Genomic DNA, 13,409 nt, shown 5'->3' on the forward strand with positions numbered 1-13,409 from the left:
TTTACTCTACTATATGCTATAATTACTTCCATAACAAGTTAAATAGGTGAGCCAGTCCTCTATCTACAGCATGCGAACATTACTAATGAAAAATGTCTGAAAATGTAAAGCTGTGTCTGGGATGTCCTGTAACAGTAAATGTAAATAGGGTAAACCCTTTTTATTTAATGTAGGTGATCATATGGTCTCTCCTCTGGTGCCAAGGGTCTATTTTGAGTTGTGGACACTTGTCTTCCTTATTCTTTCAGTTATTGTTGAATTTTCAACTTCATGCTATGGTAAAGACTGATTTCACCAGAAATTTTTAGGCAAGTAGCAAGGTTGTTGACAGATTCAGGAGCTCCAGTGGATAAAGTAAAATGGCTTTATCAAATAAAAAGAAAGAAAAGAAAGGTGACAGTTGAAACTGTGCATGTACAGTTTAGTAGACTGATGAATATATATTCATTTGAAGTAATGTAATGTAATGTAAAACGCTGCTATGACACCAAACATGACCATTTTGAACAAAACTATCCCCAGAATATGAAAGTAAGAGCCACAAATTGTACCTGTTGAAGTAGTCATATCAAGCCTCTTGAGGAATAATATCAATGACATTTTCAACTATGAATACAGTGAATAACCCACTAATGAACACTTAGAGGAGTATCCCTGCCCAAGACACTATAATCTATGGTTCTCACAGCCCTATCTCCTCTTTTATGTCTCTGAGCTCTGCAGACACTCTGTCACCCAGGCTCATCCCCATTTACCAGCCTCCCTCTCACTCTTGTCAATCACCTCACACACCACAAAAGACTTTGTGCTTCTTAGATAAAGGGTGAAAGATCACTTCAGACTCCATCATGCTGAGGCAATAGGATCCAGTATTGAATGACAGAGTGTTGAGATGGGCCAGGGTTGCTCTATCAGTCCCCTTGCTTTGCAGGAGCAAATGTCTTCAGACTCAGTTAACAATACATGTCCTACCCAAGATAAAATGGCACAGGCTGGATTTAAGGGATACTCTTTCCACTTGTCGGAATAAAACCTTAAAACTAAACATGAACACCGAGATTAAAGGTCATAGCCAGCAAGACAGGAGAAGGAAATGAGAAAAACATGCCATACATTTCTTTTGAAATATTTGCAAAATGTTTTATGAATCTTATTGTAGACCAGGAATGTGTAGTCATGTTAACATACAGCAGGTGGCACACAAAGTCTGCTGGACTTGCCACTGCACCAGCTCCAACTTGCACATTACTGAGTATTCAGTTACTTTCAATGTAATCTAATCACATTATACCTTTAATCAATTCCATCCCACATCAAAATCCAAGACTAAAATAACATCAGCTTTCTACTTCGCAACACAGGGTTGATGTTTTTGAGTTCACAGCTAGAGGTTTCTCAGCATGAGCACATCTGTTTACATTTAAAGTTAGGCATGGGACGATTGTATCACTCAGCAAACCTGTTCAACAGGCTTCCCAGTTTCTGTTCCTGTTTCATGACCTCTCCTGCCATCTCTCTCTCTCTTTACTTTTCTGTCTCTCCTATTTCTCAGAAACAGGACAGCCAAATGAGTCTGAATAAAGGAGTGTCTCTTATGAACTGTAAAATCCCCTGAAACATTTCCTCTTTATCTACAATCACATCCCTTACCTGGTCAGGTTGAAAGAATTTTTCAGTCTTAGTTAAAGCAAGTTAAAGTTGTCATTTTCACTGGCAGTATAAGTGTCTGTACACTGATCATTTGAAAGTTTCAACAGACAAGTCAGTTAAAAGAAAAACTCTGTGAGCAGACTGACTGATGATTGATTTTTACTTGTCTCTTTAATGAGTGGGTTTAATTAAATGAGGAACATTATGTCAATTCTCCATCCTTAATGAGGAGAGTTAATGAGCCTCACACTGAAGTCATGTAGCAGTATACAGATCTATCACAAACTCCCCTCTAAAAAAAAAACTTTTTTTACACTTTGAATGAAAGCTGATTTAAGTGCAACACACACTGCATCTCGTTGTTTCAGTTGACACCCATAGCATACACAGATCATTCATTCATCACAGATTCATGTGTACAGGCAGGTACAATACAAAGAAAGCCTTCCAGGAGAGTATCTGACAATGTGTGTTGGTTATCCATATTTAAATGAGATTGGGAGTCAAGTGTTTCACCCCTGATTTGAGAGTGGCTGTTCAGAACAGCTATAAACATGCACCAAGATACTGCCCGTGTACGGTTTCATATAGAAAATGTGTGTATGTGTGTGTGTGTTGCCCTTTAACCACACATTCTGTTGTTACTGGGACATTGCCATTGCATTCAGTAGGTGTTGCTGACTAATTTTGAAAAAAAAGAAAAAAACATGATTTGTCTCATATTCTTATATTTTTATATCCTCAGCTTTGAATAGTCTGACTTAATGTCATTTACTTCAAGACAGGTTTTCTTTGCAATGCACTTTATCTCTAATGTACTACAGTATGGCATTATACAGTAATGGAAGGTGAAAACCTTTGCCTCCAAAATGTCAACTTATGACAAAATAAAACTTTATGACTTATGACCTCTTCATCCTCTTCATATCCATCAGTAAGAGGTTTTATAAACCCAAGGAGTATAACCTACCATGTCAAATCGAAAGTTGTCATACCTAAACTTGCATATTTTCCAGTGGCAACACAGTCACGTTCTTTTCACCTGCATTTGTCATGCATGACAGATGTTAGTACTGACAGATGTTTATGACCTATTTGTTTTTCAGAGAGAACAACGAAAGAGAAACAAGATTTTTTCGTGGTAACCAGTAGGATGACATTGCAGGCATATGATATTATCACAGATTTACTCTATGAAGCAGGCTGGTTGAGGAGTCTTTCCATTAGACGACAGACAAGAGACAAGGCTACCTTTCCCCTCTGAGCCATGAGAGCAAAATTGGAGATCCTCGCCATGGTCCTAGGCATCATTGGCCTGGCTGGGACCATAGCCGCCACTGCCCTGCCCATGTGGAGGGTCTCTGCCTTCATTGGCGCTAATATTATCGTCATGGAGGAACTCTGGGAGGGCTTGTGGATGAACTGCTACAGACAAGCCGACATCAAGATGCAATGCAAGGTCTATGACTCACTGCTAGAGCTTCCTGCGGAGCTGCAGGCAGCCAGGGGGCTTATGTGTGTCTCCATAGTCCTGGTTGTCTTCTCCTTGTTAATCACAGGATGCGGGACCAAGAAGAGCATCTGTTGTAATGACAATATGAAGAGCAAGAACATCACCCTAGCCTTAGGGGGGTGTTTGTATCTGCTTTCCTTTTTGACCACACTCATCCCTGTCAGCTGGGTGGGCCATACTGTTATCAGAAATTTCTATAACCCAAATGTGCTGGATTCTGAGAAGCGAGAACTAGGGGAGGCCCTCTTCGTTGGCTGGACCACTTCTGCTATTTTGCTGATCACTGGTATCATCTTTCTGTTCAGCTACAGCCAACGGAGATCGAAGGAGGAAGAGCCCTACGCTGACATGCATGTTATGGTAGCAAGGGATGTATCGAGAGCGGACAGTGTGTACCTGAAGAAGTCCCCATCCAGTCTTCATAAGCATCAAGAATATGTTTAAACAGCTGTGCTACACTGAACTGTACTGCCTGCGATGTGCAAACTGGGGAAGGTCACAAGATGATGTAAAAAAGTGTCCAAATTCCCACAAATATACACATTTTCATCACTGTGACTGTTGGCTTATACTTAGTGTTCCTGTTGCACAATACATTGTTCTAATCTCTGCTGTTTGTGGTGTTTTTCTGCCCCAATCCTTCATATTTGCAACAAAATATATGGGTAATATTTGCTGTACATATAGAACTAGTCATACCTTGATATGCTTTTCTGCTGTTAATTTAACCAGCGCTGTTGACAATAAAATCGCTTTTGTAATTCTATACTGTTGTGTCATTTTTATTGTTTATTGTGTAAATGAGTTTCTCAACTGTCAACTGTCACTTTTAACTACTAAATTGTCTTTGGCCAAGGAGTCATATCAACCTACTTAATGACAGATTATTAAATAATAATAATAACTTTATTGATATAGCACCTTAAAAACAGTTTACAAAATGCTTTGACAGACAAAGCAAAATAAGGCAATGTAACAACAGAAAGCCAAATGGGAAGGCTAAACACAAGCAAGACAAAGTTGAGGTTAAGTTCAGATAAAGTTAAAACAAGAAGACAAAAGATGAGGAAACACAGCAAAGACAGAAGGATGATGAAAGATAAAGACGGTAAAAGAATATAAGTATATAAGTAGTAGAATATAAGTATATAAGAGTAAATATAAATAAATACAATACAAATAAAAAGAGTAAAAGCAATGAAAAGACAACATCACATAAAACCAAGACTATAAAAATGGGTTTTAAGAAGTGATTTAAAAGAAGTCACTGATTCTGTGAGCCTTATCTCCTCAGGCAGGTCATTCCAAAGCCAAAGGGCCCTGACAGCAAAAGCACGGTCACCTTTAGATTTAAGCCTCAACTTTGGAAGGGACCCACCTCAAGATCTAAGGCTGCAAACTGGCTCATATTGGGTCAACATTTCTGTTATGGGGCCAGACGTGCTTTAAAAGTGATCAGTAAAATCAAACAGGGAGCCAATGGACAGAAGCCAGGATTGGGGTGATGTGATGTCGTCTGTTAAAACCAGTAAGATGCTGAGCTTCTGCATTCTGAACTAGTTGGAGGCTAGAGAGTGACTTTTGGTCACTTTTGATTCTACAGTTGTGTACAATCACATTTTTACTAGAGAGTGATTTGTATAATTTATACCTAGCTTCCCACAAGAGCAAACTTTAACAAACCACAGCTAACACTCCAGATATGCCTCCATTCTATTAATTCAAGTGTTTTGTTTTTTGTCTTGCACAAAAGACAAAATGCAGCATAAGTGTGACAGTGGCAACGTGGGGACTGAATGAACTGAAAGTACTGAGTTACAATGAAATCAACCCTACTCAAGTTTCTGTACTCCACACCTTTTTATCAGCTCGGTTTACATATAAAGCAGGAGACAGATTGACACCACCGGCTTTTGTTTTGAGAGAGACAATAGATTTGTAACCCACATACAGTCACCACCTACATAAAAAGGTAGACATTATGTAATTTTTTTGTTTCTCATACTGTATATCAAAAAATAATTGTTTTAATTTTATGCCAATTCTTCTCAGGGATAAGAAGGGCCACACATTTAATTGTGTCATTTTAACCTCTAATTTCCTACCAAAGCAATGATCTTTATGTATTTTTCATGTTTATCATTATGTTGTAGTAGCTTTTGGCAATCATGTTTACTGTCTAAATAATTTTCTTTAGTTTACAAGAAGACATTGTTCCATGTAGTATTGAAAATGTTATAATATATGGAGTGCCCCAGAAACTGAATGGTTACTGCTTTAAACTTTAAGAGAGGAGAACATACTTTGATCATCTGTGATTAAATATTCTTAATCACAAGACCAAATGGCCAATTGTTAAAGTGACAGTTGTATTTGCATTTAAAAAAAGCAACTCTTTGGCGTGTCCCCATTTATCTGATGGCTGTGAAGCAGCTCAACCAGTAAGGTTGCATTGCATCGTTAGCATTTTTTTGTGGGTGTAGCTATAAGTTCTTTGACTTGTTGTTCTCCTTAGATTTGTTTCTTGAGCGGTGAGAGTGCAGCCGGAGGTCTACCTTTGGCTCTCTGTGTGATAGCCGCAATGGCCTCTTATACTGCTTACAGTGGCTACAGCAAGCCACCTCAATCTTATGTAGGCTCTGGCTATGGCTATGATGAGAAGCTGGCGAAGACCTATGCAGATTATCCAGACTCTGTCTATGAGGAAAAAAAGAGAATTGAGAAAAAGGAGCGTCGGGAAGCTATCTGTTGTGAGGTAGTGGCCCTCGTCATCGGTTTCATCGGACTAATCGGAGTGGCAGCTGTGACAGGCCTGCCGATGTGGAAAGTAACAGCCTTCATTGAGGAGAACATCATTGTCATGGAGACCCGCTGGGAGGGTTTGTGGATGAACTGCTACAGACAAGCCAACATCAGGATGCAGTGTAAGGTGTACGATTCCCTGCTGTTTCTGCCTCCAGACCTCCAGGCTGCCAGGGGTCTGATGTGCAGCTCTGTAGCCCTGACCACCTTTGCCCTCATCGTTGCAGCAGTGGGGATGAAGTGTACCAAAGTGGTGGACCATCGGGCTCGCACAAAGCATATTGTTCTTGTGGCTGGAGGCTGTCTGTTTCTCATGGCCTGTGTCACTACTCTAATCCCTGTGTCCTGGACTGGCCATGTCATCATCAGGGATTTCTACAACCCCTTGCTGATTGATGCCCAGCGAAGGGAGCTCGGGGAGGCTCTTTACATCGGCTGGGTGACCTCAGCTTTCCTTTTCACTGCCGGAGTGATCCTGCTATGCCGTCACGCTCCTCGCACCCAGGATCCAGATGAGAGGATTGTATACAACCCCGGGGGAAATCTCTACCAACCTGCATATACATACCAACCGTACACCTACCAGCCGGCATACTCCTACCAGCCTCCCTACTCTGTACCTCCACCAGGATCTGTAGCATACACACCAACTCAGTACTAGTGAGGAAAATCAAACACAGAGACCTTTTTTTTTTCAATTGACCAATATGACCAGAGGCTGTCACTGGAAATGGCCAAATCTTTCATGACTTTCTCAAAGTGGACCAAGTGTATTGCAGAGACTGTAATCCATTGTGGAACTGATTGTATTTTGATAATTATGAACTGTTGAATTGAGTGTCTATGCTTTGTTTATTTGAATCTGCTTCCATATACCACAGTAAATAATTCAGGCAAAGTATAATGAATGTGTAATAATACAACTTTTAACTGCAGATTTGTTTTAATTGTCTTCACAGCCTCTGTTAAAAATGCTCTTTGAGAACAAATTATGCACTAGGCCTTTTTCAGATAATATACCTCCACATGATTGTTCACTGTTGTTTTTGTTGTACATGTATATACTTACTTTTTCACAGTCCTGGTGTGCATATGGGATCAATATGATATGAATATGATATGATTTAATAAAAGGGATAAATTTGAAAAAAACAAGATTTTTCTATTTTTTCTGTTGTCCAATCAAGATTAGACTAAACTGATCAATAAATGAGGCTGTACTATTGCTTACATGAAGGCCAGTAACTTATTCCCTGCCAGAAGATCTTGAGTTTGTCTGGGATTAAAAAGTTCCCACTGAAACTGCTTGTTACACTCAATGGTATGCAAATGGGGAGTTGTTGTGTTATCTCCATTGTTTTCAGTGGCAGTGTGCCTAAACTGGTAAAACCAGACTGTTCACACGGGTCCACTCACAATGCAAAACTGCCAAGAGATTTCATTTCAACTGAGCCAGTGTTGCAACCAGACAAGTAACCCAACACTGACAGTGACACATAGGTACACAAGTATTACTTCCATCTCATGACAAATTCACACACACACACACACGCATGCATGCTTGCACGCATACACACACAGAATACGGACAATGATGTATAAAAATTTCTAAATACTCTACATTAGAGTTATAATTAATTATAATTTATCATTTTTAGTCATTCCCTGTAACATATGGTACTCCACAGAGTTGAATGATTTTAAGTTCAAATAGGACAAAGACCTGGTTAATGTCTATGTTTCTACTTATGTCAATAATTTCTGTGGTTGAAACTGGTAATATATTAAGCCTTTTTGAGAAACACCATCAGTAACAAATTGGTAAATGATTACAACTTCCTCCTTGTTAATAAAATCCCTTTAAAAAAAGGTTCCTTGTAAAGCATGACTGTAAATTGAGACTTCTGAATAAACAAGGTAGAAGCCAGAAGCAGCTCCTGGAATATGTGTACAAAGAAAAAAACAGGCCTGGGGGATTCTGTTTCCTAGCAACAGGTCACAATTCCCACCCCTCCCATTCTGGTGTCCTATCCACTGGGAGGAGGTAGTACAGGTGAACATCAACCTGCTCCTCCCCTTCCACTGGGATGCAAAGCCCTTTCATAGAGGGAATCTACTGCTTCCTAGTAGGTTTGCACTGTGTCCATTCATTTTTGTATGCACAAGCTTGGAGGAATAAGAGGAGGACAGGATGGCCAACTCAGCACTGGAGATAGTGGGTCTTATATTGACCTTGATTGGGCTGATCGGGGCAGCAGCGAGCACTGGGATGCCGATGTGGCGAGTCACAGCCTTCATTGGGGAGAATATCATTGTGTTTGAGACCCGCTACGAGGGTCTATGGATGAATTGCTTCAGGCAGGCGGACATCAGGATGCAGTGCAAGGTGTATGATTCTCTCCTGGCTCTGTCCCCTGACCTACAGGCGGCACGAGGGCTCATGTGCAGTGCTGTGGCACTGGGTGGCCTTGGCCTGCTGATCAGTTTGGTGGGGCTGCAGTGCACATCCTGTATTGAAAACGACGATCGAGCCAAGCGACTGGTCCTCATCATTGCAGGAAGCATGATCATAATGTCTTGCATCTGTGTCCTTATCCCTGTGTCCTGGACGGGTCACGTCATCATCAGGGACTTCTACAACCCTTTGCTGATTGATGCACAGCGCAGAGAGCTCGGAGAGGCCCTCTATATCGGCTGGGTGGCCGCCGCTTTCTTGTTTGCTGGGGGATGCATGTTTGTTTGTTGTAATCTGCAGTCTGACGACAAAGATTCACGACGGTATGTGTACTCCAGGAACTCCGACTACATGGCCTATCCTCCACAACCTCTACAGCCCCAACAGCTGGTGCTCATTCCCCAACCCCAGCCCCAGCCCCAGCCCCAGCCAGTGCTATCAAGACATCCATCAACCAACTACAGCTACCACTCCAGATATCCGTCTGTACGCAGTGGTGTGGCTTATCTCTGAACACTTTAACTGACTGAGGTAATGACTATCACAAGGTTTGCTTTGCTGTGCAATCCATGACACATTTCAAATGTCAAAAGATGTATTTCAGGTTACAAAAAACACATTTCAATGAGTAAATTTACAATGAATTTATATAGACCTAATTCATACTGATGTCGCTCTTTTTTAATATACTATTTGAGGAGTACTTAATGTGTTATTAAAGAGCACTGTTTACAGAATCATGATATAAATCTAAAAATTGATAATAACCTTGCCTTTGTAAGCTGATGCATGATTTCTATATGTGTTTTATAATATAATCACTATTTTATACTGACAACATTTGTATATTTGAATATTAGCACAGAAACTATGTATGCATATGTTGTATATAAATATTCATGCTAACTTAATCACTGAGTAGTGTAACGTGTATTTGAGTTTATGGTTAAAATGCCATTACTATTACAAATGACCGAGCTGTGTAGTTACACAGGCAGTTATATTTCACAGATATTTCAACCCAAGTTCAAAACAATTCAACACACTGACTCTTTCTAAACATGACCTCTCACAGGCACATATCACCCTTCATACATACACTCATCATATTTACCTACTTTGTTTTTACTAGTTTTACCAGTTTTTTTTTGTTTGTTTGTTTTTACCAGTATTAGATACACATTTCACAAAGGGAAAACAAAGCCAGGTGACTGATTCTCTGTGTGAGACTTACATGGACATTAGTGTTCCTAAAATTCTATTAATGTACCTAAAATTCAAAACATTATGTATCTAGTAGAAATTAACGGATAACGAATGTGAATCTCTGTTGAAGTTTGGTATGATGCCCTGCAGCTCTTAGGAACTAACAGAGCTGAGCAAATGGCTGAGTAAACAGGAGATGCTGGTTTAAGATAGCTTGTTAAAGGTGTGGACTGTGTCAGAGGAAACTTAAGCAGACAGCTTGGTGTTTGGGTGAAGCTACAGGAGCCTGACAACATGATCACGTGATCAGAATTTGCAAGTCACTGTGAATGGAGATACAGAGAGCTTTAGACCAAAACTTGTGCAGTTCATTTCCATGTGGATACATGTTCCATGTGTTTGAGCAATGAAAGAGCACTCCTATCTCTTCAGTCAAGTACATTAGCTCTTGAACTATTGGGTCACATTATTTCACTTTCAGTCAGTCCAAAAGCAAACTGCAGTTTAAATTTTAATTGTAGAATCTCCCCTCTCAATACACATGATGCATTTACATTTCTAAACAAAACATAAAATCCACAGTGTTAGGGTCTCTATTAGTTAAAAAAAACACAGTAATTTTATTGCTGTTTCATACTAGAAATGTTTGTTGAGATAATAACAATGTTGTGTTTCACTTTTGTTGCTCAAGGTTATAGCAAAATGAAGGATCTGTTTTTCTGTGTTGTGCCTTTTCAACTGCCCTCGGGCTATATGAATATAGAATATGTTACTTCTGATATATCAAAATATATAGTATATCTGGTACTCAACAATCGATAACTATTTTGACTGTGATGTGAGCTCCCTCACTGTTTCATTACCTTGAAGGTCATCTCTGCTCCCCAGTGGACAACAGGAGTACTGCAGGAGCTTATGTGCTATATTGTATGTTTTTGAATTTTTATCACATATAATTATGGAGAATAAAAACAAGTGATAAAAACTTTCAAAAGTTGTGAGTCATTTCTGGTATTGTCTTGTTGGTGTTTTCTGCTGATGACACAGATATACCACTATATAGCCACAGGAACCATAAACACAAAATATGCAGAGGTGTTTTTTACCCCCATCACTCTGAGTCAACCAGGTGACCACAAAGCATTGTTACCATAATAAACTGCCTCTCACAGTCAGATGAGCACAAACTCCTAACTGCCTTAGGCACGTCTCTGGCACGTCTCCTTCTCTGAGATGTACTAAAGCATCAGAATTTGTTGAGTGAACTTTCCTAATTTTGGATTTGGACACAGCTGGACTCTTGTACACTGCACAATGGTTCAAGGCATTTCGGAGATAGCTGCAATGTGCATTGGCCTGGTCGGGCTGATCGGGGCGGCGGCTACAACAGGAATGCCCATGTGGAAGGTGACAGCTTTCATCGGAGAGAACATAATTGTGATGGAAACACGCTGGGAGGGCTTATGGATGAACTGCTACAGACAGGCCAACATAAGGATGCAGTGTAAGGTGTACGACTCCCTGCTGTTTCTGCCACCAGAGCTACAGGCAGCCAGGGGTCTGATGTGTTGTTCTCTGGCCTTGTCAGGAATTGGGCTCCTTGTGGCTCTAGCAGGAATGCGATGTACTTCCTGTATTCAGGGTAATGATTGGGCTAAGACAATAATCCTGATGGTTGCAGGTTGTATGCAGTTCATGGCCTGTGTCTGTGTCTTCATTCCTGTATCATGGACCGGTCACGTTATCATCAGGGACTTCTACAACCCTTTACTGATCGATGCACAGAGGAGGGAGCTGGGAGAGGCCCTCTACATCGGCTGGGTGACTGGCGCATTTCTTTTTGCCTCGGCCACGTTGTTTGTCTGCCGCCGTATGCCCTCAGACAAAGGATCACTTGACATGTACTACCCGGCCAACTTTCTTGGTTACAAGCCAGCACCAAGCAAGCCAACTCTGATGACCTATCATCCCATCTCGAGTATTTCCAGCCTCAGGTCGAATGCATACCAGCCTTCTCCACAGGACAACAGCTCTGTTGGACAACAAATAGCAACTCCGATGCACAACGTCCCTCAAGTAATGACAACTAATGGCGCACTAATCAACCCTCCCGTTGTCTATAACCCGGGTCTGCCTGAAAATGCATCATTGTTTTATCAAGGTAGCGTAGCTCATCGTTCTTCTATGAGGAGTTCTAACCATGTTGAAAGCCTGTATACGCCAGGACACTCCTTCTACAAAGGCCAAAACACCACACCACATTCATCAATTTATACCGGCAATCCCACTATGTCCTACCAGTCCAGCTTTCATCCGGTTCCACACACTCCTGTTTTCATAGGATATAAAGAATCAAGATTTGAACCACAGGCTCACAGTGGGAACAGGGCTGGCGTATACATATAAGGAAAAATAATGTGTGAGCTTTTTGTAGCTGATTAACCTTTACAAACACAAAGCACTGCGCTTTTATACTCTATCATCATAAGTGCATTTAAACTGCTGTACATCAGCGGCAAGATGAAAGTCAACTTTGTTATCTTTGATTAATATTGGATTATCCAGATGCTCAGATTTAATAACATATTCAACTTTTTTGTACTATTAATGTAATTTTTATTATTTGTATTGCAGAAAACATTGTTATGTGATGAGGTTGAGCACAACTGCTGTTGTTATTAGTGTAAATACAGGTGATGGGCTGTTTCCATGAAACCATAACATGAGCTTACTTTCCCAAAAGAGATATTTATCATTGAGGATTTGTCTTTTGCATCTCTGTAACCATCTGTTCATTATATTTTTGGATTTCTTGTTGTTACCATTGTACGTGCTTGGGTTTTTTTTAAATGTATTGTATAACAAGATGTCTTTGCAACTGTGAAAGAAAAACAGAATGCTCAGCAGTGACAAATGACTTACTTTAAGAATATATTCATATTACTATTACTATTGGTCATTAAAGGGAAATTATGAATTACAAAGGCTTATAAGTTTTCAAGTTCAGTTTGTAGGATGCAGTAATTCACTCACTAGTTTTTGATGAGTATTAAGATAAACCTGTTTGTGTGGAGTTTAGTGTGGTATTTTCCAAGGGTATCAGCACGTTTCCATAGACACACAGGATTGGGGAGGCTGTTTCTGTGCATTCTGCTACATAAAGAATTTCTTCTCAGAGACCAGGCTCTATGTGACGCAGTACGGAAATAAACAAGTAAAGGAATGAATGTCTGAGATATGTGGTTAAGTAAATGAAAAAAATTAATGAATACTGCTTACTACCACACCATGTGGTGAAGCACCATCATCTAGGTGTAGTTTTAAATCAGATTCTTGGTGTGATAATGGTACTGAAATCATCAAATGCTATATTACTGTAAAAAAAAAAAAAAGTAGAACTAGATGGAAGGGCCTTCACAGAGGCATAGACATAGATGAGCTACTGAACTGGCTTTCAATAAATAAATCTGCTTTCTATCAACAAGTACTACATGTGTAATGATTATAGCTTGATAAAAGCTTATACTGACAGTTCAAAAGTCTTGCGTATGCTAACACAATGGTGGCCTAAACCAATCCCAGACACTGTCATTATTCACCACTAGATGACAGCAAAGAACATGATGAATGTCTTAAACTCGGGACAGATCTTGCAACCTTTCCTTCTCACTTTGTAAGTGTCAGAGAAATAATACTTTCCTTCCACTGCGTTTCATTATCTGAAGCTTAGTTGCTTGTAGCTTGTTGTAGCTGAGTTGGAAAAAACTTCATACTGTGCAAATA

The 13,409-nt window shown here is 40.1% G+C and overlaps 4 protein-coding genes across 4 annotated transcripts; all 4 read left to right on the forward strand.

Moving 5' to 3' along the window:
* The first annotated feature begins 2,416 nt into the window (after positions 1–2,416).
* On the forward strand, positions 2,417–3,849 carry LOC121898241 (claudin-17-like). Its single transcript, XM_042413180.1, has one exon. The coding sequence runs from the start codon at positions 2,918–2,920 to the stop codon at positions 3,605–3,607; it is 690 nt and encodes a 229-aa protein (XP_042269114.1). The 5' UTR covers positions 2,417–2,917; the 3' UTR covers positions 3,608–3,849.
* A 1,895-nt stretch (positions 3,850–5,744) lies between these two features.
* Positions 5,745–6,684, forward strand: LOC121898239 (claudin-8-like). The gene has a single exon (XM_042413178.1). The coding sequence runs from the start codon at positions 5,745–5,747 to the stop codon at positions 6,624–6,626; it is 882 nt and encodes a 293-aa protein (XP_042269112.1). The 3' UTR covers positions 6,627–6,684.
* Positions 6,685–8,133: 1,449 nt separating this feature from the next.
* Positions 8,134–10,537, forward strand: cldn8.1 (claudin 8.1). The gene has a single exon (XM_042413179.1). It carries the CDS (start codon positions 8,157–8,159, stop codon positions 8,931–8,933), a length of 777 nt encoding a protein of 258 aa, XP_042269113.1. The 5' UTR covers positions 8,134–8,156; the 3' UTR covers positions 8,934–10,537.
* Positions 10,538–10,940: 403 nt separating this feature from the next.
* LOC121898238 (claudin-8-like) lies at positions 10,941–12,032 on the forward strand. Its single transcript, XM_042413177.1, has one exon. The coding sequence runs from the start codon at positions 10,941–10,943 to the stop codon at positions 12,030–12,032; it is 1,092 nt and encodes a 363-aa protein (XP_042269111.1).
* The last annotated feature ends 1,377 nt before the right edge of the window (positions 12,033–13,409 follow it).

This window comes from Thunnus maccoyii, chromosome 6 (genome assembly GCF_910596095.1).
Source record: "Thunnus maccoyii chromosome 6, fThuMac1.1, whole genome shotgun sequence".
Taxonomy (NCBI): domain Eukaryota; kingdom Metazoa; phylum Chordata; class Actinopteri; order Scombriformes; family Scombridae; genus Thunnus; species Thunnus maccoyii.